Source organism: Sorex araneus, chromosome 3, assembly GCF_027595985.1.
Source record: "Sorex araneus isolate mSorAra2 chromosome 3, mSorAra2.pri, whole genome shotgun sequence".
NCBI lineage: Eukaryota > Metazoa > Chordata > Mammalia > Eulipotyphla > Soricidae > Sorex > Sorex araneus.
The window spans coordinates 46,864,850-46,892,799 of record NC_073304.1 but is presented as its reverse complement, the minus strand read 5'-3'; the positions used below and the strand labels follow the sequence as shown (position 1 = coordinate 46,892,799).

The 27,950-nt window shown below is 38.9% G+C and overlaps 1 protein-coding gene across 4 annotated transcripts in view; it reads right to left on the bottom strand.

Annotated features, from left to right (window-relative positions):
• The window catches only part of FERMT2 (FERM domain containing kindlin 2), an 89,866-nt gene that overhangs the window by 38,755 nt on the left and 23,161 nt on the right, over positions 1-27,950 (bottom strand). For all 4 annotated transcript variants that reach the window (XM_055130802.1, XM_055130804.1, XM_055130800.1 and 1 more), the window contains exon 3: positions 6,943-7,176. In XM_055130802.1, coding sequence (XP_054986777.1) covers positions 6,943-7,176 — 234 coding nt within the window. The remainder of the gene's footprint in view (positions 1-6,942; positions 7,177-27,950) is intronic.

The window sequence follows — 27,950 nt, the reverse complement described above, 5'->3', positions numbered from 1 at the left end:
TAGCCTGGGGTATAATGGTGCCACCAGCAGATCAACCTGTACCTGCAGGTGAGTGCATCAGCAGCCTGATGGTGCCTTCAGACTTCCTGGTAGCCCAAAATTGCTGCTGTGCCTTTGGCTGAAGGCCAAGTTTACCAAGAAATTAAATGGCCAAAAGTTAGGTATGTGGGAGCTACATCCACAAACCACCTCCGGCTCAGCTATGCAAGCCCATTTATTGGCCTTATTTCAGAGACCCACAAATCTCGAAAGAGACCAAAGGCCACAGTTAGGGCTGGCATCGTGGCACGTTGCACACAAGTGGGTGTGCCCTACAGGGCATATGCCAATAGTTTATTTCTCTGAAAAAGATGAATACAAGGGCCATGATCCAGAGGCACACAAAAGAATCTCTGAACCGAGAAGCTCACTGAAGAGATGCCTCCGGACTTTGAGCCAAGCCAACTTCACCAGGGTGCCTCAGATGGGGGTAGGTATTGTCTCTCCACTTGCTCCCTAAAAACCCAACTTCCAGAACCCAGTAAGAAGAGCAGGTGCGTGGCTTCAGTGATGGCAAACTCCAGGCCTCAAGGGATAGGGGATGGACTGGTCCTTCTCCTCCCCGGCCCCTCTCCTCTGTCCCCATGGGACCCTGGAGGTCACTCCCACAAACTGCCAATAGCTGCTACTTAAGCTCCTTAATGGCCACGATCCAGAGAATCTCCACAAAAGAAATCTCCAAATGGAGCAGCTCACTGCAGAGATTTCTCCAGACCCTAATTATCTAAAATTTTAGGATTTCAGGAGCACATGGTTGGTCACTCTTGCAGCTGCGCGACATCTTATTATACTATTCATAATAAGCAATACAAAAGAGAGTATGGGAGAGATTGTCTGCTATAGGGGTTAGGGGAGGGCTGGGATGGGAGGGGTCACTGGTGACCTTGTTGGTAGAAGATGTGCACTGGTGGAGGATTGAGTGATCGATCATTGTATGACTGAAACTCAAACAAGAAAGCTTTGTAACTATCTCACGAGGATTAAAATAATAGTAATAATAATAATAATAATTTTTTTGTTTGTTTTTGGAACACACCTGGTGGTGCTCAGGGCTTACCCCTGGCTTCAGGGATTGCTACTGGTAGGGCTAAGGGGATCATATGGGGTGCCCAAGGGTGGCAGCATGCAAGGCAAGAGTCTTGCCCACTGCACCATCTCTCTGGTCTCAAAATAATTTTTAACAATTCTATCAAACAGTAGAATAAAACATTTTCAGATATGAACATCTCAAAAATTTCTCTTTTATTCACACTTTTTTTGGTACCACTGTAGCACTGTCGTCCCATTGTTCATCGATTTGCTCAAGCAGGCACCAGTAACATCCCCATTGTAAGACTTGTTACTGTTTTTGGCATATCGAATACGCCACAGGGAGCTTGCCAGGCTCTGATTTTTGCTCCCATAGGAAAAAAAATATTGGAGGCTAAGGTTCACCAAAACAAGGGCCCTATAAACAGAGGAAAACGAAAAGATCAACTATTGAGATGAAAAAATATTTTCCTTGGACAACGATGAAGAAAATCACTGTACCACTTGGCCCAGAAGAATTTACCCCAGATTGGGGATGAGAATGGAGGTGCCCAAGAAAATATCTGAGTAGGAAAAATACGGAATAGAGAACAAATTATTGTCCAAGAATGCATGATGCAGAAAATCAGTCACATATATAGTCTGAAAGCAAGCAACTAAATCACAGAGGCACGAGAGGTAGGAAATATAAAATTACAGATTCTGGTTAAGCAACTAAAAATATTAGTCTTGCTACAATAATATAAACATAGATACAGGGACAAGCCCTGAGCATAGCTGGGTGTGGCCCCAAAACAAAAATTAAATTAAAACATTAAAGGTTAGGGGCTGGAGCGATAGTACAATGGATAAGACATTTGCTTTGCATGGGGTAACCTGGGTTCAATCCTGGCCATCCCATATGGTCCCCTGAACACCTCCAGGAACAATTCCTGAGCACAAAGTAACCCCTGAGCATCACTGGTTGTGACCCAAAAAGAAAAAAAAATTCAATCAGAAATGCCTGGTCTGAAGAACTTGGATTTAATCCTGGGCACTGCATGGCTGCCCAATCAGTAACCCCTGAACATGGCCAGATGTGATCCAAAAAGCAAAAAATAAAAAATAAATAAATAAAAAATAAACATAGATACTGATTTAGCCAAAATTCATAATTGTTACAATAAAAGGGGAAATTAAAAGCTGAGTAAAAGAAAATAAATATCTAAAACTGGTAAAACAGAGAAGGACAGTATCAAGTACATGACTTACAATTACTAAAAATGAAAGTGGTAGGAATGTGATTAGGGTTTGTTTGGGAAAAGAAATGGACCATAAAAGCAGTTTTATCATATATAAAACTTTTAACTCTCCATCTGTTGCTTAGGTGAAAGATGATTTTAAAAACTTGCTTACTATGTGAACAGTGTACTGGAAAGAACAAGAATGAATGAAGGGTACCATGTAGTAGGCTACTGAACAGTCGAGGGGAGAGAGAACAGTGGTGGGGAATATAAGAGACGTAGAGCTGGAAAGATATGAAAAAAGCTAATACACAACACACACACCCTGGAGGCGAAAATTAAAACTTCCACATGATTGATGAGACAGACACACAGGTGAGGGACACAATGGTGGTAAAGAGGACTCCCAAGTTTCTGGTATTTGACTCATGGATGGAGGTGTCTTTTACAGCTATGAAAACTTCTGAGGAGCAGTAGAGATCAGAGGGAACATAGAGTTTCAAAAAGAATGCAGTGAACTCAAGAACTGGGGTTATAAGCACCTCAGATGTAGAAAGCATGCTTCTCAGACAGGTTAATCTGAATTCTGCTCCACATCTACTGAGCACTTCTCTATCTCTCGCCAACAGATTCTTCTTTACAGAAATAAAACAGAGAAAATGTGAATGAATTATTTGTGTATCTAATGCCACTAGTTTTCACTAGATCCAAATTATAAATCCTATTATTATATGGCCCTAAACACAGAATGTGGTCTTTTATAGTAGCATCTTTAGATAGTTGGCCAGATAACTTAGAATTATTTCCATCATCTCCTTTTCTTTGGTGATAGAAGGTGGGGGCTGAGTGTTCATGAGGTCCAGGGGCATCATCAGAGATTCTCAGCCAACTAGGCCATCCAGTTCGCTCAAAGATGTGATGCTACTCAGGGCCTGCTGTACTGGGCATATCTGGGCCATCCCAGTGATGCTGGGGGCCTCCAAGAATGCACCCTATGATTCGTGGAGGGCCATGTAGTGATGGAAATTAAACCTGGGTCAGACACATGCTAAGCATGTATCCTAACAGCTGTACTAACCTCCCCCCACCCCAGATCCTCCTGCATTTCCTTTTATTAAAGATTTGCTCTTCATTTACATGTCGAAATATATTAAGTACTTCAAAAGATATTGCCAACAGTGTCTCTTTCATAGGGCAAAAGTAACTAGCAAATATGCTTTTCTATAAAAATAGGGCTCCGAGGATGGAGAGATAGTAGAGCGGGGAAGGGTGTTTGCTTTGCACGTGGCTGACCCAGGATCAATCCCTGGCATCCCATATGGTCCCCCAAGCACTGCCAGGAGTAGTTACTGAGTCCAGAGCCAAGAATAACTCCTGAGCACTGCTGTCCCAAAAACCAAGAAAAAAATAGGGTCCGTGCTGGTAGTACTGGAGGCCACTGGTCAGTCACACCTAGTGATGCTGGGTGAGGGTATATGACACCAACGATCAAACTCAGACTTATCTCACAAGCAAGACATATGCTCTAACATTTGTGCTACCTCACAAGCCCCTGACAACTAAAATGAACATTTCACTTAATAATTACATGGAAGTATTTTCTTGAGTTAAATTATAAAAGAATGCCAAGATAAAGCTTACCAAATAAAAAGTGGAAAACGAAGGGCCAGAGTATCTGCTCAGCTTCCTAACAGCATGTTCTGCATATCCTTTGATCACCATCCAATTTCCCCAATACCCACAGTTCTTCACCCCCGGCAGCCGCAAATACGATCTCTTTTAATATGAGTTTAGTTGTTTTTGCTTGTATCATATATGTAAAGAGACAAAATAAAGATTCTTTATATTTTCTTTTCTGGTGTGTGTGTGTCTGTGTGTGTGTAAGTGTGTGGGAGATGCTTCTGGCAGTGCTTGGGAGACCATGCCAGAATAGAAATCTGGGTTTCCCACATGCAAAGCATTTGCACTAGCTCATTAAACTTTCTCCCAGTCCCAGTATCTGTTTTCTTCTTTTTTTTTAATGTTGTTTTTTTTTTTTATTGAATCACCATGTGGAAAATTACAATGCATTCAGGCTTAAGTCTCAGTTATACAATGCTGAAACAACCATCCCTTCAATGAAGGGATGGGTGTTCAACTATTGTATGACTGAGACTTAAACCTGAAAACTTTGTAACTTTCCACATGGTGATTCAATAAAAGAATAAATTAATTTTTTTAAAAATGCTCATTTTTTAAACTGGATTTTTGGAGTTTGCCTTTGTTCTGTTATTGAGTTCTATAAGATCATATATTTTGGATATTAACCTACTATCAGTTATATTATTTACATTTTTTCCTATCCCATAACTTATTTTTCATTTAGATCATTCAGTTATGCATGATTTTTAGTTTAATGTTATATTTTGTTACATTAGATAAAAATTAAATTAGTTAAATTTAATTTTTAATTTTACAGGTCATGGTCAAAGTATCATGGTGAAGACTCACATCAAGAAATTTATTTCCTATCTACATTTAAAAATGAAATTATAAGGGTGCCAGAGCAATAGTACAGCAGGTAGAATTCTTGACTTTCACACAGCTGACTCAGGTTGGATCCCCGGAATCCTATATAGTCCCCCAAGCATCACCAGGAGTGATTCCTGAGTGCAGACCCAGGAGTAACCCGTGAGCACTACCCAGTGTGGCCCAAAAGCTAAAAAAGAAAAAAAAATCAAATTATACTAATTTTCTACAGTTACCTTTCAGAAAACTGAAGCAGAGAATTCTAATTCAATCTCTAAGACCAGCATTACTCTAATACCAAAACCAAATATATTACAAGAAAACTACAGACAAATCTGCATGTAAGATTTTCTATGAAACATTAGTATATCTTATTCAATGGTGAATAAAAAATTTTACACTACAACCTAGTGGAAATTATGCTAAGTGTGCAAAGATTGGTTCAACATCCAAAAACCAACTAACAAACATAATCCATCACATCAAAAGATTAAGGAGAGTATTGTATGACTGTTATCAATAAATGAGAAAAGAGCACAAGAAAACACAACCATCATTCATGGTAAAAAACACAGTAATGAGAATAGTGGGAAGTATCAAGAGTGAACCCTGGTACAGCTATGAACTCTGAATGATAATGATGTGCCACATAGATTTTCAGAAGGCAACAGATAAGTCATTCTAGTGTGGGATACTGTGAAATGAGTTATGTGGACAGACATAGCAATTCTACATCTTGGTAAATACTCCAGAGAAATTCTTGCATGCATGTGGAAAATTGCATTAAGAATACAATGGCATAATATGACATTATCATACTATGCATGAACATAAATATACATGAATGAATATATTCATGTTTATGTGTTTAATTATTTTTAGAAGTACTGAAAAGATACAAACTGAACCTATGACAATAGTCACATTATTTAGAGAAAATCTAAAAGACTGTGACTCAAGAACTTTGCCTATATCAAGTGGTAGAAAAAAAAGTTTGACAAATGACAAAATATTAATTCTAAACAATGGTAACTAGGAAATTTTATATTATATAAAAATTTTTTTTTTTTTTGCTTTTTGGGTCACACCCAGCGATGCTCAGGGGTAACTCCTGGCTTTGCACTCAGGAATTACTCCTGGCAGTGCTTGGGGGACCATATGGGATGCCGGGGATCGAACCCGGGTCGGCCGCGTGCAAGGCAAACGCCCTACCCGCTGTGCTATCGCTCCAGCCCCCCATATATAAAAATATAATACCTTGTGCCTTTATGGGTTTTCCCCCCCTTAAAATTGCACTAAAGATAAAAAACCATTGCATTTCCGGATTTAATAGGTCAAAATAGGAACAACAATACCCACTATATTTTCTCTACATCTATGGTCCAGAATAGTTATGGATCAGTGGTATTGGTCACAGTTGTATTTTCTCTGATGGCTAAAAATCTCCAGTCATATGATATAACTAGGTCAGCCAAGAGTGATCTCACTTCAGAAATAGAATTACTACAAGACTTCAGATTGTACATTGGTTAAGGAAGACAACATTCATAGCCATTTCCTTAGGAGCTGTGTCAGGCCTTCAATGAAGGAAATGACACAATCTGGCTGAATTCCTAAAATCAAGTAGTGACAATGCAAAGAAAATGTTGTAAATGCAACATTTCTCTGAAAAAAGTGTTTCTTTTCATAAAAATAATCAGACTGAAGTATTTTATAGTAAGAAGTAGCTAATATACTTCTAGTAAGAAAAGCAACTCTTATAAGTTTCCACCTTAACCCAACTGGTTTCTTTAAACAGCTTAAGAATGAAAGTTTCACATCAACATGAAAACTTAGTGAAAGGAGCAAGCCGCTTACCTAGCTTACAGCTAACCCCAGCATTGCCAGGAGAGATCCCTGAGCACAGACCCACAGTAAGCCCTGAGCACCACCACATGTGCCCCACCGCCAAACCACCAACCAACCAAACAACAAGAACAAAAAACAACAAAACACCATATACCTCACTCATTCCTATTCTTTAGGATAAGTTAAATGTCAGCTCTCTCCCTCCCTTCCTCCTCCCCCCCCTCACTCACTCACACACACACACACACACACACACACACTCTACATCTTCATGAAAAATACATTTGGTACTTACTGAAAGTCTTACAGATGTCTGAAACAGCTTTGAAGACTCGGTCAGAGAAGTTCACTTTCACCTTCACATATTTCATGTTGGGAAGTTGCAGGCGGAGCAGTTTGTGCTGGGGCGTGAACTGAAGCTTAGCATCTGCCTGAATGCCATACTTATCCAATGTCCAGTGTGTCTTCAGAAGCCAAGTTCTCTTCTTTTCCCACCAGAGCGCATGGTCAGACCAATCTTTTTTAACATCTATTAAAAAAACAAATAAATGTCTTTTTAAAAATATTCACGTGTTACCTCGAAAGAAATTAAAAACAGCAGACTAACTGGTTATTTAATACCTTAAAGTACTAAGTGCCTCTTATGTAATACATACCATAGAAATACTAAAGAGCTGGAAAAAACTTTCTCTCCTAGAAAAAACAGTATGCAAGATAGCTGAGTTCAATTACAGGGGGTAAGTAAAAATGCTTGGGTCAGGTTCAGTGCACATAGAGAAGAACATGACCAACCAAGACATCAGAAAACAGAGAACCCAGTGGATTGGAATCAGAAGGATTAATAATGGAACTGGAGGGTTTTGAACTTGAGGAATGGACAATATTTTGATGATAAAGCAGGTGATAAGGCTGAAGTTTGTGAGGTACAGAGGGATGTCAAGGTGGTATGCAGCAGTAAAAATGATGAGAAAACAAAGTGAATGAAATTCAGTATGCCAAGTGAAGAAGAGTATGTAAAAGAACACATCTGTAAAACTCTACAGTCTGAGATGAAAAAAACTTCTTACATTTCAACCATACACATTGCCCCAACTACAATCCCAGAAGAGTAACTTAAAAAGTCTCACTAACTTTTCACCAAGACATTTTGGCGTAAGTGTAATAGAAAACAATATTGTCTATTAAATTAGCAGCCTAGAATAGTTAATTAATGAACCAAAGGAGGTGATTCATACACAATCTGGCTATACACAGATAAGTAGATCATGATAGTAAGCTTGCAAAATAAAACTTAACTCCAGCTAGTGTTAATAAAAATACAAAATTTTAAAATGATATACATGTTATACCAAGAATCTAAAATAATTTAATTTGGGGGGAAGGTCCTCCCAAATGGTGATCAGGAAACCCTGGAGGCCCCACTTGATGATTCTCAGTCAACTAAGCCAGTAGATTAATGAGAAGGTCTAAGAATCCAGTGCTACAGTATCGGGGATTCCCTGGGCCACCTTGGAATTTCCACAGACTCAACCATCAGTGTGTGGGGGCACCCAAGGCTATATCTATAGATGTCTAGCAGACTAAGCGATATCAAAATAGAACCAGGGTCAGCCACAAGTAAGGTATGCACCTTAAGACCTGTACTATCACTCTGGTCCCTAGGATATTTTTTTTTTAAAGAATAGGGTTTTATTTTATTTATTTATTTAATTTTAATTAATTAGTGAGTCACCATGAGGGTACAGTAACAGATTTACACATTTTCATACTTGAGTTTCCCTCATACAATGTTCGAGCACCCCTTCCTCCACCAGTGTCCATTCTCTACCACAGTGAACCCAGTATCCCTCCCACCTCCCAATCCCATCCCCCTTCTCCCCCCGCCTTCCCCCCTGCCTCTGTGGCAGGGCATTCCCTTTTGTTCTCTCTCTCTCCTTTTGGGTGTTATGGTCCGCAATAGGGGTATTGAGTGGCCATCGTGTTCAATCTATAGTCTACTTTCAGCACGCATCTCCCCTCCCAAGCGGGTCCTCCAACCAGAGCTTACTTTATGTTCCCTTCTCTATCTGAACTTCTTTTTCCCCCTGCATGTGAGGCCAGCTTCCAAGCCATGGAGCCAACCTCCTGGTACTTATTTCTACTAAGGAATAGTGTTTTAAAAAAGAGAATAACCTCCATATTTCTTAGCCTCCATGGAGGCTAAACCCAGGTGATGAAGATTATTTTCTCACCACATCTCCACTGATACTGGTTGTTTGTAGGCTTCATTTTTTGGCAGTAGTGGGAAGGTGTAAAAGGGGCCTGGGGGCATTCCAGGGATTCCACTCTGACAATTATTCCAAGAATACAAAAACATTAATATAAAAATAATTTCACACCTATGTTCACTGCATGCTGTTTACAATAACCAAGATCTGGAAACAACCCAATGCACAACAAATAATTGGATAAAGAAAGCTGTTGCCCATATACACAATAGAATATTACTCAGTGTACAGAAAAGATAAAATTCTGCTGTCTGCTACAACTTAGATGTAATCAGAAAAGTGTCATGTTAAGTGAAGTCAGAGGGAGAAGGACAAATGTTGAATACCCTAACTCATCCATGGTATGTAAAAGAACAGAGAAAGCAAAGTAACAATGGTGAATAAAATAACCCTTTGGGGACTGGAGCAATAGTACTGCGAGTAGGGCGTTTGCCTTGCACAAGGCGACACAGGTTTGATTCCCAGCATCCCATATGGTCCCCAAGCACCGCCAGGAGTAATTCCTGAGTGCAAAGCCAGGAGTAACCCTGTGCACAGCTGGGTGTGACCCAAAAAGCAAAAGCAAATAAATAAATAACCCTTTGGACTCTGCCAACACAATGAGGTCACCAAACACAATTTTCTAAATAATTATAATGTTTAGGAAAAAAAGACCAGTAGGCCAACAGGCCTTCCCTTCTACTGTTGTTTATGAAAGATTGTGAGATCTCTGGCATCCTGCAACCAACTGTCTGCAAGTACTAAAACTGAAATGACACCTGGTCACCAACAAAGGGAAAGGGCTTAAGGGTGAAAAGAAAAAAAAACAGCTTTTTAAAAAGGGGGAAAAGGATACATCCCTGCAGTTACAATTCAAGCTGTTCAAGGGCCAACTAATGCACTTTTTTTTGGGGATGAGTCAAGAAAGAAAGAACTTTACTGGCAATCAGGAACGGTAGCAGACACATCCTCAAAAGAACCATTTGTCTGCTTGGTCACAGAAAGGAATTTTTATAGGAAAAAAACAGGTTAAAAAGGTGGGTTGCAGACCAGTAGGCTCCAAACCAAAGAATTCCTTCATGAGCTGCTCTCCAGAGGCACATCTCATCTTCACCACAAACCTACACATAACCAAATGAGGAACACTGTTATATCTTAGGGCTTTTGTGTAGAAAGGACACCTGTGACAGGGACACATGTTCTATGAGTTTTCTGTAAATTAAAAACGATTTTTAAGCAACAGCTTGCAACATGAAAGCTTCAAATTACCACATTGTGTGACTACTTAACAAACACCTTTTATAATCATGAAATTTACTTAATATTATTGAACATCATTATATAAAACACCTCAAGTGGAAAAAGACTTCTAATTCCCCAGACATTAGAAAAAAAAAGTTAGGGTCTAGGATATGCCTCAAAAGTAGAGCACATGCCTCGTATGTGTGAAGCTCTAGAGTCAGACCCCAGCTCAGCAAAAAATATGTGATGTAATCTGTCAGAACTTTCGTGAAAGAATGTAATTATTTGTGATTTTATTCCCATTTTGAAATATTAGTATCTGCCTTGGGGAAGTCCAGTCATTTATTTGAAGTTTGATTACAGAAATACATGAAACTGCTGTGGTGTAACTAGTTACATAATTGGGATATGAATACATAAAACTGCTGTGCTGTAACTAGGCACATAATTGGGACATGATGTATTCAGTATTAATTCCCTAAGTGCTTTTTTCCTTTGTTGCAGTGGGGGGGGGGCACATGGGGGCATAATGGAAATGCTGAAGGGTAACTACTGTTACTCTTAGCTCTGTGCTCAGGAATCATTCCTGGCAGGGCTTAGGGGACTATATGGGGGACAGGGGATCAAACCTGGGTCAGCTGCATGCAAAGCATGATCCCACATGTACTATCGCTCTGGCACCCTTAAATTCTTTCTCAGCACAGAATCAATTTTTAGAAATAATAAATACATTTGATCTAGCTCACATCAGATAACCAGAATTGAAACCTTTTCACATGTTATAAGGCATATTGTCACATATGTTACGGATGACCACAGCAGAGAAAGATAACTTACAAAAAACCCTAGTAACCAGGTAGGGTTAATCTAGCTAAAATGAATTAGCCACAGGTAGATAAGTAATATTTTATTTCCCAGAAACCCTAGTCCACTGACTTCTGTTATACTCTACAACTAGTGTCAATCATAAAGGAAGTTATGAAATATAGTACCAGTGAGTGGGGATGTAGGGAAAGGTGCTGGTGTGGTCATGATAATAGTAAGCTATTTATTACTGTGAACAATGACTTAAATCATTTGGGTTCTTTCAAAAGGCAATTCTGAGATAAGAATTCAAATGCAAGTACCTTAAAGGGGAGTGGGGGAGGAGGGGAGAGAGATTCCAGGAAGCATGCCTGAGGGAAAAGTGAGAAAGAAGACAGAAAGTCTATTAACAGCTTAACTCCTACAGATAACTGGAACCTAGTCCTGCTAGCTGAGCCTCTGAGGAACCACATAAATGCCTTAGGTATGTCACACTAAGGAAAGAGAAAGCTGGTCTCTTCTATCCACTTCCTTGGTTGAGGCTTGCCTGGAGGGTCAATTAATTCTCTGCCATTTCCTGGCTGCCCTACACAGGGTTGTATACTCTGTACTCAGGCAGAGAAGCTGTCAGCATGTAAGCAGATCTATGTTCCATAGCTGCTGGTGAATTGCAATGGGGAAGGGAATCTTAACAGCATCTGTTACAAGTTTCAAAGAAATGTTTATTGAAACAAACACAAACCAGCTGTTTTGTAGTCCTATCAGGTCAGAAAGCAATGTTGTAAAGACATAATACAAGAAAGACTCAAACAATGTGGACTAGCAATTTAGGCACTAAATCACAAGGGCTAAGACTCCAATCTGATAAGGAGATGAGTAGCTAAGTCTGAAGAAGAGTTTTCTCTATGGGGAATGTGAAAAGAAATACCAGTCAAGAACGGACTTCTGAAATCCAAACAGCACGCAAATGCCATTACTTTAAGTCGGAAGCAGCAAATGCTGTTTCTATCTGTGTTTGTATGGCCCACCAGCTAAAACGAACTGTGAGCCTTTGGGGAGGCATGAGGTGGGAAGCTTGATAGGGATCAATCCCAAGGGCTCTTATTCTTTCCCCAAGAATATATACCTAAAACATATATACAACATATATAGCCATTTGATTATAGTGGTTTGATTTTTTAAATTATAATTAGTTGGTCCTTGAAAATATGTAAAACATGTTTAATACTTAAGACAGTTGGGAGTATTTAACAAATACTGTTTTATATAATCCTTCCATAAAATTTTAATTTCAGTGTCTATAAATAGTTTTATGGAACAGAGTCACATTCATTTATTCATACTATCCCTATGACTGCTTCTGCAATAAAACAGAGTAAAATAATTGTGAGAGACACCTAAAAACCTATAAAGCTCAAAAGGCTTGCCATGTAGACTTCTACAAAATACCTAAATACCTTTGTGCAATCCTGATGTCATAAAATCTCTTTTTCACATATTCAAACTCTGACCTCAAAATCAGTTACTTTCACTAATGTGTCTATCTTCCCCATTAAAATCTGACCCTCCCCATCAATCTGCTCTGGTTTTTCACACCAGAAGAGCTGCTCACTTCATACACTGAGAATAAACAGGCAGGAAGGGCATATGATCCATATACAGGTGCCCTGTATGTGACCACCCCAGATTCAATCTCCAGATCCCCACCAGGAGTAAACCCTGAGCACTGCTAGGTGGGGCTCAAAACAAAACAGAAAACAAAAAAAGAAAATAGCAGGTAAGTAACAATATTGGGGCAGGGGGCGGGAATACAACAGCACAAGCAAGGCACCAGAAAAAGATTGCCAGGGTTACTAGTGTATTTTCTAAGCAACCAGAAAATCACGAAGTATCTTCTGAGAGTAAAGCAGTGTCACAGAATGTAATGATTGACAGTGGAAGCCTAAGATGTTCAAACAGTAAAGATTTTGGTTGCATTCTTTATTTTTTGATAGCATTCTTAAAGACTCAAAATGTCAGCAAACCTAACCAACATTAATGATGGGATTATCACTACCACAGAGCAAGAACGGTATCTATATAATATTCATTAGGCATTCAGTATCAGTTGAAAATATACAATGTCTAAGAAGGCACCATTCCAGTGTCAGAGATACAGTAATGAGAACTAAGTTATGCCATCTTTGAAGAAAGCCAATACAATTAACACCAAAGTGAAAAAAAATTAATAGATGACATCAGTGCCTTGTAGTTCGCACAGTTATGTCAATTTTCCTATGACTATGCAAGAATCCACTAAAGTAGTGGTTTTTCACATTGTTTGACACTAGAAGTATCCAAGCAACTTTTCAAATACACTGCATGGAACTGGCCCAAACCACTCTGGGAGTGGGCCTGGAAATTTAAACAGTTTGATCTGTTTCAAACTCTGATAATTTTAAAGAATGGCAGGGACAGAAATGTGCATGAGTAAAATTAAGAGTCCCTGCAAGAAGTTCATGGGGTAGTAGAGATGATGAAAGTTTGAATTACAAGAGCTGTTGGATGGTGAGAAGCACCAAAGGAGTACAGAAATATTCAGTATCTATACAGGGGAATAGAAAAGAAAGAAACGGATGCTAAATCCAAAGAGTACTTTAGGTGTCTTTTGTTTTGTTTGTTTTTTTCTTGCTAGAGCTTTGAGAAAATTGATGCTCAGTTGACTATGCTAGGAGTCCTGGGGCTCCTGCATGCAAAACATGTGCTTACCCCTTTGAGCTATGTCCCTGGCCCCTTTAGTTTTCTTTGTAAGAAGAGAAAGCTATTACAGAACTACTTAAAAAGCAACTGGAATGATCCTTGTAAAGCTGAGAACACACTTGGAATTTAAAACGTGACTGCTCTTCCACAGAGAGCTACTGTGTCTCAGTGTTACTTCAAAACCTATGAGACTTGATATACTTCTCATAAAGATGCAAGACAATGTTTTTCTACTTTCTAGAAAAATCTTCCTTTGCTACTGCCATAATAATTGTATATTATTTTAAAAAGTCTACTACTTCCACAGGAAATCCAACAACTGACTCCATTCAGCGTATCACAAAAATAAATCAATTCTATTCAGAATTGCAAAAACAAATTTTATATACTAATCAAAGTCTAAGAAAGCTGAAGGCACACCAGTAGAGAATCGTTTACCTAAGCAATCATAAGAGGGAACTAACTCCACATCAAAAACAAGTATTTAACTACATGAATTGCACATATGAATGTGTGAAGTTGTATGTCTCAATGCATTCGCTCTTGAAAATACGTTGTGGAGTGTACTGCATACTCGATACAAGCACAGCCTGTCTCTACAGCAGCAAGTTAAACCACAACACATTACACAACTGCAACTTGTATAAACACTGCACAACCAGCATATTTCAGATATCAATGTCCATATTTATGTATCCCTCTTGCTAAAGACTGAGTACAAACATGAAAGTATTATGCTGAGGATCTGGGATATGACTCAAGTGGTAGAAACTCCTTCCAGAACTGCATACCACCATCCCAGCACCTCTGAGCCCAGCACTGCCAGAAATGACTGGATTGCCACCCACCACTAGGTATGGCTTTTACAAAAATCAAAACAAAAAATTATGCTGTTAAAGGATAATAAAGGGGCTGAGTATATAACTAAGCGGTATAGTGCATTTCTTGTGTATGTGACCATGGATTCAATCACTAACATCACCACAACCACATAAAAAAGATAGTATGTTCATAAATGATTAATAACAAACAAAAAAATTTGCATTACTAAATAACGATTTCTTTTTCTTATATGGTATTAAATATCATAAAGAAACTCATATTAAAGTTTCATGCATTACATATTCCAAAAAGCTTTAGGTTGTCTCTCCTTTGTATCACAATGTGGGCCCTGAGCCATGTTCTAACCACACTTTTCTGCCTTTTGATTCTTCCCCAGAAAGGCAGTCTTAAGTTTCCAAATACAGCATTGGATAACTGAAGAAACACACTCATGGTTAATCAATCTAGGACTTGCCATAGCAATCACCAAATCACCACCAAAGTTGACTTCTTTTCATCAGTATTACAAAATAACTTAAATGATACACCCTATTTAACATAACCAGATAGTCAAAATTTCCAGTGCATGACTTTCAGTTATGTTCCAGTTACAGTGTAACTTCCTTTAATTTGGTTTTACTGAAGTTTTTAAATTGTCTTTAGAATTTCAGAAGCAACATAAAATATAAAATTTCTCAGAAAAATCTAAGGGGATGGTGATTCTATTATGAAATCATTTTCAATTTTCCCTTTTGGGGGAAGAAAAATTCATTGTTTGAAATTCTGTTTACAATAAAAGAATAAAATTTTTTTAAAAATTAAAAAAATTTAAAAAATTAAAACATTTAAAAAAATTTTTTAAATGAAATTCTGTTTAATAATTTTTAGAAGTTAAGAACTACTTAGGAAGGGCCAGAGAGAGTAGGTAAAGCACAAGGCACTTGTCTCACAGGTGGCCCACCCAGGTTCAACCCCCAGCACCCAGTATGGGTCCCTGTGTCTTGCCAGGAGTGATAGTTGAGTGCAAATCCAGGAGTAAAGCCCTGAGCACTGCTGGGTGTGGTCCAAAACCAACCAAGCAAAAAAAAACCTCCTTAGGTAACAGTTTATTACAGTTAACCAAGGTCTTACTTCTTATGCTAAGTTTGTTAAAAATTTTAGTTTTTCCAAAACATTTTGCTAGAATTCTGTAAAGAATTATGCTGTTTTTCCTCCTTTAGCTAACAAATCCAGTAACTCTGAACTCTGTTGCATATTAAAATAAAACAAAATGTACCTAATAGGCACTCAAATTTGTATCATTAAAATTATAAATGGCGGAGCCAGAGCAATAGTACAGTGAGTAGGGCATTTGCCTTGCACACGGCCAACTGGGGTTCAATCCCCAGCATCCTATATGGTCCTCCAAGCACCGCCAGGAATAATTCTTGAGTGCAGAGCCAGGAGTAACTCCTGAGCATTATTGGGTGTGACCCAAAAAGAAAAAAAATTACAAATGGCTAAAATAATATCCAAATCAACAAAAATGTCTTCCTTTGACTATAATAGAATACTCCTCAAATTCAAAAAGCGATGGGTGGTACCATGGATAGAACTCAGTCTCACACTTGCAAGGCAGACATTTTTATAGCTAATATTTTCTGATGTTTCCTTCCTTTAGTATCCTCTTAAGCCCCAAAGACAGCTTAACTATTAGAATATTCAATTTAGTTCTTAATGGATTGTAAAGTGCCACCAGATGTGCCCCCCCAATAATTAAAATTCTTAGCAGGTTTGATTTTTCCGTCCCTCCTGGAGAGTCCGGCAAGCTACCGAGAGTATCCAGCCCGCACAGCAGAGCCTGGCAAGCTACCTGTGGAGTATTCAATATGCCAAAAACAGTAACAAGCCTCACAATGGAGAAATTACTGGTGCCCGCTCAAGCAAATGATGAACAACAGCATGACAGTGCTACAGTACAGTGCAGCTTTCTTTGCTAATAGTATACTTTAATCCTAATTTGAATGAACTAAGCTACAAAGCTTAGCTGTCCTGATACAACAGAAAGCAGCAAGCCACACAAGACCTAGCAAGACCCATTTACATCAGAGGGCAGTGTTGTGCCAACCCTCAAGATAACTTTCAAGGCCCCCCACCATTTACCTACACCACCTATACACACCATTAATCTATACCACCTATTTTCTCATCTAACAAACTTAGAGGACTTTCCCCTCTTCAATCTACCCAGGTCAAGTAAAACAATACTCTAACCTTATATTCAATAGGAGCCAACATACTACTTAGCAATTCTACGGTTTTTCTCTCCACCACTCCACTTCAAATGTCTCATTCAGTCTTCCTCAAATTCATAAGAACCCTCCTCCTCAGATAATCATGGATTCCACTACAATAAATACAAAAAAAAATCTTTACATTGTAACTCTCATTTATATTATGATAAAAGAGGTATCTCTCAAGGTTGGGAAGACAGTACCAGGTTTTGATCCCCAGCACCTCACAGTTTCCCTAGCACTACCAAGTCCAAGTAGTACTACATCCTCAGGCCCTAGCAGGGACTATCAACCTAGTATCACCTGGAATGGTCCTTAGGACCCCAAGCACTGCTTGGAAAGTTTTGTCTCTCTCTTCCTATTTATCAAAAACCATTCCCATAATCTTGTTTCTGTGGCCCTTCTTACTTTCAAGAACCAACATGCTTTGCTCTCATTACATGAGCTTCCTAAGGAGTCTATGCATTCCCATGGCTTTATATGGCATCTGTCACCTTCCTAATTTAAAACACAGCCCAATTTTCTGCTTAGATTACCAGTTTATACATCCTGCTCCCTGTGTCACACCTCTCTCACACAGAGAGAACTCAATAGAGGCACACTTTGGAGATACTGAATTCAGTTTCAGACCACCTCAACAAAGCAAGTATCAACAAGAAAGTCAAATGAATGTTTTAGTCTCTGAGAGAAAAGAGGTGTACACTATACTTTCATGTAATCGTGAAATAGTGTTCTCTGGAAAGCCAGTATACAGATTTTTAATTCAAAAATATTTCACTGCTTAAAAATGCTAATGATCAACTAAGCCTTCAGTGAGTCATAATCTTTTTCCAATGGAGCTCTTGCCTCAATGCCGATGAGTGATGAGGGCGCTGGTTGCTGAAGGATGGTGTAGATGTAGCAATTCCTTAACTATGGTAATAATTAAGTCTGATGCTGGCTATTCACTCTTCCCTTCATAAAAGATTTCTCTGTAACATGGGAAACTGAAAGAAGACCTTCAGCCAAAACTAGAGCCAGTCCTCTCAACCCCTGCCACTTTTTCATCCCTGTCCCTAGGTAGTATTCTAAATCCTCTGCTTTCTCCAGCATCTTCACTGAGAGTGGTTTCCATTTCAAAAACCATTTCTTCTGTTCATCCAGAAGAACCAAAGTGTTAGGAGATTGCACCTATTTAGTCATATCACCAGGCTCCACTTATTTATTTATTTAGCTTTTTTGAGTCACACCCAGTGATGCTCAGGGGTTACTCCTGGCTCTGCACTCAGGAATTGTTCTTGGTGGTACTTGGGGGACCATATAGAATGCCAGGAGGACTGAGCCTGGGTCAGCTGCGTGCAAGGCAAATGTCCTACCTGCTGTGCTATCCCTCCAGCCCAAGGCTTCTAATTCTAGTTCTCCTGCAATTTCTACCACATTTGCAGTTACTTCCCCCAGTGAAGGCTTGAATCTCTCATCATTTATGAGACTTGGAATCAACTTCTCCCAAACTTCTATTCATTTGACATTTTGATCTTCTCCCACAAAACAATTTTTTTTAATCATTTGAAGCTTCTGAGAGTTCTGGGTTTGAGGGGGTGGAAAAACACTTCCAGCAACACTGAAATGTGATGATATCCATGCCCAGAGCTGGTAGGTACCACCAAGCCACTCAGGTGCAGCTAGAAGAGGAAGTGTGATATGTTACTGGAGATGGAAAGATAGGATAGCTGTGGCATGCACTGAGATCTCAGCATGCAAGGCATATACTCCAGTGCTCCAAGTCACTTCCCTAGTGTCAAATTGTGTCAAATATTGACACAATTATGTCAATATTTGCGTGTGTATGATGCTGGTGATTAAACCAGGTCTCAAATATATAAGGCAAATGACCTACCACAAGGCTGCATATTTGGCCCACAAATGTTCATGATGACATCTAAAACAGTGAATCCACTCTAGAAGGTTTTCAAGAGACCCTGCCAAATGCATCAGAGAAGTCACTATCTGTGACAACTACAACAATATAGAATGTATTTGGGTGGTGCTGGGGTGGGGGGACTTCCAAGCTATGTTATGAGCTGCAGGGGCTCCTTCCAGCAATTCTCTGTCAACTGGACTGGTGTTTCAAAGTGAGAATCTAGGATTCAGTGCTGCTTGGGTTCTGTGGCCCAGTAATTACCCAGGTACTTCTCAGTGGGTCTTGGGGCCTCCAGGGTTAAACCCAGTAGTGTCCAGGTAACCATATATTATAGGGATTGAACCAAGGTTGGCGGTATCCAAGGCATATACCTTAATTCCTGTATTATCTTTCTAGATCCCAAAATGTATCTCTTTCCTTTATGGGGTGGGGGGTGGAGGAAAGATGGAGTTTGGGTTAGACTCACCAGTGCTTAGGGCTATTCCTGCTCTGTACTTAAAAGTGACACAGGAAATGTATTTCCTAGATAGTAAGTAAAACTTGGAGACCTATGATGTGGGTCAGCAACTGCTGAGCACAAACCTCACATGTATAACGTCCTGCATTTGATCTCTCACACCACAAAAATTACAGAACTCTTTGATTTGATGTAGTCCCATTTGTCTATCTTTACTTCTGATTGTTTGGTCAATGGCATTGAAGCCTGGAAGATGTCTCTAAGCTTCAATGACATTGAGAGTTGTGCCTGTTTTCCTCAATATAATTTATGGATTCAAGTCAAGATATGGAGGTCTTTAATCTATTTTGATTTGACTTTTATGCATGGTATTAAAAAGGAAACTGAATTTATTTCCTTACATGTGACTGACCAGTTTTCCCTTTAAAGAGGTTTTACTTGCTTCACTTCAAATTTTTTGCTTCCTTATAGAAGATTAACTCTCTATATACCTGAGGAAATTACATCAAATTAAAAAGATACTGTCCCTAATAGAAGTGATGACCAGAATAAGAAGACACCCCACAGAATGGGAGAAAATATCTGCCTACTACTCATCTAGTAAAGGGTTAACATCAAAGATTATAAAGCACTGGTAGAACTTTAAAGATAAAAGCACTCAAAACCATCAAAAAATGGAGACAGGAAATGAACAGAAATGTTCTAAAAAAAGATACACAAATGGTCAAGAAACATATAAAAAAATACTCTGCATCACTTATCATCAGGGAAATCCAAATCAAAACAACAAACAATGAGATATCATTTCACACCAGTAAGACTAGCACCGATCACAAAGAACAAAAGACAACCAGTGCTGGCATAGATGTGGGGGAAAGGGGTCCTTCATTCATTGTTAGTTGGACTGCTGAGTGATTCAGGCTTTTGGGAAAACAGTATTGAACACCACTCAAAAAACTAGAAATCAAACTTTTATATGACTAGCAATCCTGTTTCTTGGCATCTACCTCAAGCTCCCAAATCCTCTACTCATAAGAGACATTTGTCCTTATGTTCATTACAGCACTATTCACAGTAGCCAAAGTCTGTAAACAATCCAAGTGCCCAAGAACAAATAACTGGATAAAGAAACGATGATATGTATATACCATGGCATACTACCCAGCTTAAACAAAAAGATAAAATCACATCTTTTGCTGCTACATGGATGGGTATGGAGAGTATCATGTTGTGTGAAGTTAGTCAGAAAGTGAGAGACAGAAACAGAATGATCTTTCTCATAACTGGGATATAAAGAAGCAAAATAGGGATATAACAAATACCCAAAGGCAACAGAAACTAAGAACTGGTCTTCAGTACAACATTTACCAGAGGGAAGAGAAAAGGGGTGAACGGAAGGGAACTGTGGTGGTGGGTATGGTACAGGAAGGTGCTTTGCACGAAACCCTATTGTTCACAGTACTGTCACCCACAGTCCATAAAATAAATTTTTTTAAAAAATGGAAAACAACCAAAATAAATAGAATAATAAAAGATCTGGGGGGAAAAAAAACCCATACTTCCAGCTGCAGCATGAATGCTGTGACGGTGTGCCATGAGAGCAATATTAATCTCCTTTCTTAATTTTGTAATTTAATTAATAATTTAAATTAATTTTTAAAAAAATAATTAATTTAAAATTATTCCAGAGATCTTAGATGAGCAGGTCCATTGCCAGTGGTCAGAAATATTTGAAAGATCACTTTTTTCCTTAGCAGTGTATCTCAACAGTGAGCTTAAAATACAAAGAAATACTGGGATCAGAGAGTTAGTTCAACAAGTTGGAGCAACTGGTCTGGATTTTATCCTCCATCCTCCAGCGCTACCTCATTCCCCAGAACACCAGCAGCACTGATTGCAGCACAGCGCCAGGAGTAGCCCCTGAGTAGTGAGTGCACTGTCTAAACCACAGACAAAAAACCTCAGGAAATTATACTGTAAATAGCTATGCTGTCATCCAGGCTTTGTTATTCCATTTATGAACACAGTATAGCTCTGGTATTAATTCTCAAGAACCACAGGGTTTTCAGAATGATAAATGAGCACAAACTGCAAAAGCAACTCGCCAGCAGCATTAATCCCTAAAAGAAAGTTCAGTTATCATTTGAAACCAGGCAGTGAGTGACTTTTCTCTACTATGAAAGTCCTAGGCAGCACCTTCCAAAAGAAGGCCATTTCATCTACACTGGAAATCTGTGGCTGAGTGCAGCTCCCTTCATCAATATTGCAGCTACCCCTCACAGATAATTTTCTACAGCCTCTAACTCAGCATTTACTGCTTTACCCTGTAATGTAATGGAGATACCTTCTATCCTTAAACCTCTGCAAGCTTCAAACTTTTCCTCTGAACTATTTCTTATCTCTCAGCCTTCATACAACTGAAGAGTTTGGGTCTTGTTCTTAGGTTAAGTTCAAGTGACAGTGTGGCTAGTTTAATCTTCTATCCAATCAAACTGTCCCCATATCAGTAATAAGACTATTTTGTTTCTTATCAGTCATGTGTTCACTACAGTCACGCTTTAAATTTCCTTCCCTTTGTATTCTCAACTTTACAACTAACGCAGAGAAGCTAGCTTTCAGCTTTTCTCTGTCTTGACCTATCTTCTTTGCTAAGTCTGAACATTTCTATCTTCAGACTTGAAGTGAGAACCATTCTATACACCTCTTTCTTTCATTTGAACACTTTAAAATTATTATAGGGTTATCCATTGGTCTATCTTCTTTTTTTCTCTTTAATTCAGAAAATATTTTATTTAGGAAGGGAAGAAAAAAGGAGAAAAAAAGGGAAAGAGGCAGGAAACCTCTTATGGCATGAGAAGAGGGTGTCTCCAAAGCAGGATTCCTCATTGGTTTAATTTCAATATAGTTGTCCCAAGGAATAATATGCACGAGGAGAACAAGATGAAGAGCTACAGCCAGTAAATTCAGCAGTCATTACATACATTTATAGATCAAATTCTCCATCTCCTATGGATGATTAGTGGTACTGCAAAACAACTGTAACAGCAACATCAAATATCACTGATAACAGATTAACATTAAAGATAAAATAGCAGTAGCTGGATACACAGCTCAATGTGTTGCATGCAGGAAATCTGGGTTCCATTCCCAACATGCACCAAATGGTCCCCTGAGCACTGTGGGAGCAATCCCCAAACAGAGCTGGGAGTAGAACCCAAGTACCCCAACATCACTGTATCACTGTCATCCCACTGCTCATCAATTTGCTTGAGCGGGCACCATTTGAGACTTGTTACTGTTTTTCGAATATTGAATACACCACGGGTAGCTTGCCAGGCTCTGCCATGCGAGCAAAATACTCTCGGTAGCTTGCTGGGCACTCTGAGAGGGGCAGAGGAATTGAACCCAGGTCGGCCGCGTGCAAGGCAAACACCCTACCTGCTGTGCTATCACTTCACCCCAACATCAGCCTCCCAAAATATACATAACTATTAAAAAAATTAAATCATGCTAGAATTATCAAAATGTGACAAAGACATGAAATAAGCACATGCTACTGCAAAAATGGTACAAATCAGACTTGCTTGATACAGCACTGTCCCACACCTTTAATCTGTAATCTGTAAAACTGACAGTGTATGCAAATTAAATTACCTTTAATCTGTAATCTGTAAAACTGATAGTGTACGCAAAGCCCATTACAGTGCAAGGGGATTAGATATCCCTGTACATCTAAAGCCTATTCCACTTTTCTCCTATCCTTACTGTTACTAAATAGCACTAACCATCAACCCAGTACAGCTGCCTGATCTGTCAGCAAATTCTCAGGTCTTAATCCAAAAATCTCCATGTCTATCTCCACTGGCACCACCTTATTTCAGGGCACCATCATCTCTTCCACTGACTACAGGACTCCTTGATTCCATTCTGTATTTCCTACCTTAGAGTCAAAGTGATGTATTTAACACTATCCTGTCATTCCTCCTCTGAAAATCCTTTAACAGCTCCAATCAACGTGTGGTATAAAATTCAAATGTCCCAACATAATTTGTAAGGTCCCACACAAAAGGTCACATCCACTCCTCTGGTTTTATCCTTTGTCCCCCTCTGCTTCAGCCATATTTACCTCCTTTTTGTTCCAAGAACTAATAAACAGGTAAGCTTTTTCCTGACTCTCTAGCTTTGAACATTTTATTCCACTCTTTAGATGTCGATTCCTTATCATCTTTCAAATTTTTCTTTATATTCCATGCTCTCAAAGAAGCCTTTCTTAACCACCCTAACAAGACATCTACATCCCTCATTTCAATATGCTGTGGTATTACTTAGCAAAATTTATATCTGTTCTGTTTGTTGTTCACTGGAGTAAGAGGTAGATTTCTTCCCTACTAGAATTTAAAGACAATCTCTAATTGGATCACCATCATATTTCTGAGCATAATATCTGACATATAATGTTTGGTACAAGAATCTTCCTAAAGTCATAGAGATAGTACAGTAAAGTAAGGTGCTTGCCTTGCATGTGTCTGATACGGGATCAAGCACTGTCATTTCATATGGTCCACTGAGCACTTCTGAGAGTATATTCCTGAGTATAGAGCCAGGAATAACCCCCACACACTATTTCCTGCCCCCCAAAGAATCCTGCTGAAAACTGTAAAGATCTTGGGCCAGTAATATAATACAGGGGTTAAGGTGTCTACCTTGCATGCTGCTGACCCTGGTTCAATCCCTACTCCAAACACTGCCCAACAATGACCAAGAGCACAGAGTCAGGAGTAAGCCGAGAATTGTTAGATGTGGCTGAGACTTCCCAGAAAAAAAATTTTAAGATTTTTTATCACTCCAAGAAAATATTCATTCCAAAAATCAAGCAATTCTAAAATAATGAAGAAAAATAATGTAAGATTAGCTGTGCTTAAAAAAAACTCATGGTATGTTCTTAATTTTTCATAACTAAAAATGCTTTAGTATTAACCAGACGTATAGCAGAGACTCAGAAAACCCCCCTAAAAAAAAATTCAAACCAAAAGATTTTAGCTTCATTCTCTTATCATCTACAAAGAATAAATTCTTTTGATGGAGAGCATCCCTGTAGCACTTCACTGTAGCACTGTCATCCCATTGTTCATGAATTTGCTCAAATGGGCACCAGTGACGTCTCCATTGTGAGACTTGTTATTACTGTTTTTGGCATATTGAATACGGCACGAGGAGCTTGCCAGCCTCTGCCGTGCAGGCTGGATACTCTCAGTAGCTTGCCGTGCTCTCTGAGAGGGGCTGAGGAATCGAACCCAGGTCGGCCTCATGCAAGGCAAATGCCCTACCCGCTGTATCTGTATTGTGGGAAATGACTATTCCAAAAGTTTATTTGTAAGTCTTACAATTCAGATTCACTACAAAGAAACATTATTTAAAAATTAGGCTCCAAATCAAATATCACCCAAAGCATTACACCATCCAGATGATATAGCAAAGTGTTTTGAGAAGAGATGAATAACATTTCAATTTGAAATGTAAGGAAAGCAGCAAACAGTGGCGCCTGTGAGTGCAGGCTGGAGGGGCAGAGCTGTGCCTGTGACTCGGGCCTGCTGCTAACACATGTACCACAGGCTCCTTGTTGTCTTTCTACATCCTGCAGGAATCGACCTGCCCCCTTCCTCCCAGCTATACTGTGCTGTCTCAAACCATGATTTCTTTATTTTACTAAGCTACTGACAAGGTTTCTGCCTTCCCTTCAATTTCTGAAATGAAAAAACAACGCTTCTAATGTTTCTAATGAGATGTTATTGTCAATAAGGTATAAAGGCCATGTCTACAAATAAAACTAATGCTTAAAGAATTTTTTAGATTATCATTAATGTCATCCCTAATATTTACAGAAATATAAAGGACATTAGATATTAATTTCACTACTCAATCACTTAGCCTTTTGCTCTCAGGAACTCCTTAGTCACCCTTCTGGGTTTTTCTTCCCACAAATTCCTTTTAATTTCAGATATGAAGATGCTGAATATCCCCCTCATTTATTCTTATCTTTTGCCTTTTCATTAAAACCATAAAAAAGGGAAAGAGGAAGCAAAATGGATAAACAGAACTTTCTTTGGTTATATAATCAACAAATGAATTAATAAATTCAACATTTATCATATTTCAGATGCCAAACTAGCCCATGGGACTCTGAAATTATTAATTTAAGGATATCCATCCGAGAAGCACTCAGGAGACCAAGCAATGGGCATGGACAAGTAAAATGAGCTAAAAAGAGAACAAATCACATCATAGAATATTATTTTAAATGTGAAAGATTCACTAGGTTCTGAAAAAGAGTGACACTCTGCCTGGGTCTTATGTAGGAGTTGTAAAATGTGCTCCTAGTAACTATACTATTGACAATAGAGGCTCTCAGACTTATTTTTATAGAGGTGAAATGAAGGGATAATGGAGAATGAACCAGAGAAATGCAGAGCCTGGCAGGAAGAAATGCACCATAATGCTCTCGGCAAGATCAGACATAACAAAGAAGCAGAAGAGGGTAATGAGGGGTCAGATCTAAATTAGAATCAGAATACTGATTACAATTGGAAGCTGAAGAAAAAAGCTAGTTTGAGAACTGAATAGGCATACTAAAATTTGTTTATTAACATTTAATATGCACCATTAGTGCTTAACCTTCGCATTAATGGTTATAAAAATGTTAAGTGATAAATACTTTTATAATTCCAGTTTTAGAGATCAGAAAAACCAAAGAACAGAGGTCATATAACTCAGTTAACGATAATAAAGTTAATATAAATACAAGCTAGGATTTCTTTTCTTTGCGGTTTTTTTGTTTTGTTTTGGGGTTTGAGTTTTGTTTATTAGGGGTTTTTTGGGAACTTACTTCCTTTCCTATTACTGTCACTGCAATAACCAAAGACTGCTCTTGGCTCTTGGCTCTGGTGCTCTCACACTCGGCTGCAGTGTTTGCTGGTGGTCACATACCTGATTAGAGTATTCTGGTAAACAATTGTGTAGATCACACACGTTTGTAGGACTACAGATCCCAAACAGCACAGCTACAAGGATGGATTGTATCCAAACACAAAGAGTCGTACCAGGACATGAACTCATGGGCTCATGGCCCTCAACCTTGCAAGGCAACTACTTTTGGCCACTGAGCTATCTACAGCCCCCCTCCCCTACCCAAACTAGGGCATGGATACAGATCAGTAGAGTTTTAGAAATGGCATCTTTATGTAACTCTTCACTAACCAATATAAAATAAGTTTGAAGTAGTGTTAAAATTTGTACTTTATAGAAAGTTTCTTAGATTATCTTCTACATTTCTCTACATTTCTCAGGAAGGAGGAAGCTCCCCAGCAGTACTTTGGGGGTCTCTAGGGGCACACCCAGTGGTGGAATGAGTGTGCAGTGCCTGGAAGCAGATTCTGGGCCTGCACACAAAGCATACACTCCCTTCCAGCTATCTCCCCAGCCCCTATCTGTACATTCCTTAAAGGAAGTACTTGTGATCAAGAAGATAAGACTGGGTATATATAAGGAAATTTATTTAGATGAAATGAAGTAGAAACACTTACAGCTCCTTGCCAGAAAGACCAAGGAGAAGTGAGATATTCACAAGATATTGTTTCATTCCCTTCTCTACCTCAGATTTGAAGGTCTCCTCGGGGGTAGATTTTAAGCAATCTTGGAAGACAAATGGGTAGTATAGTAAATTTTATAAAATTCTGGTGTGATCTGAAAGAAACTTTCCATCATCCTGACTTCCTCAGTTTGTGCATTTACTGCTTCAGTCTCACAGGGATGCCACCAGACTCATGTAAACAAGAAAAGAGACATAGTCTCAGGCCCGCCAGGGTGGGGTAAGTGAATTACTGGAGACTTCCACATTCCAGTGGCCTAGTTGTGTTCAGACTCTAGTTCTCACAGGAATCTGATAGCTAAGACTGAGTATTAAAACTGTGTTCACAAACAACAACAGGTAGTGGATCACGAAGATGTGGTAATACACAATGGAATATTATGTAACTATAAGGAATCAGACAATTTGCTGCAAAATGGATGGAACTGGAGGAAAATGTAAATGAAAATAAGCTAGAAATAAGGATAAACACAGGATGGCATCACTTATATGTAGCATTTAGAATAAATGGATGAGAAGATGCAATAGTTTAAAAGGAGATGCCTAGATCACCTCCGTCCCAGAGTATAGGGAGAAGAAAAGAAATAAAATGGGGTGGAGAGACTGATGAGAAGAAACAGGGGATATGGCATTCAGTGTACATCGGCGATGTTAAGGAATAGTAGATCTTAAGTATTCTAACACATAGTCAATAACACTGAAATCATGAGACCCAAAATTTTAACAACCAAACTTAAAAAGGTGCTGGTTAAAATGGCAGACTGAGTGTGGGAAGAGAGGAGAGGGAACCTGGGAACACTGGTGATGGGAAGTTGATACTGGTGGCAGGATCAAATCTGGAATATTCTGCCTAAAATCCAACTAGGAAAACTTTGTAAATCACAGTGCTTCAATAAAATAAAATAAAATAAAGATATTGTTAGAATGAATGAGGCTGGAGAGAGATTCAGTGGGTAGAGCACTTGCCTCGCTGCAGCTGACCCCAGTCTGATTCAGAATCAGGAGCATAATTGGGCATGGGCCAAACCTCCCCCAGGCCCCCAATGCCCCCCCTAAAAAAAAATACTATTATAAACTTGGAAATTTCAGTTGTTTTCTTTTTTTCTTCTTCTTTTTTCTTTTCTTTTCTTTTTTTTCTTTTTCTTTTTCTTTTTTTTTTTTTTTTGCTTTTTGGC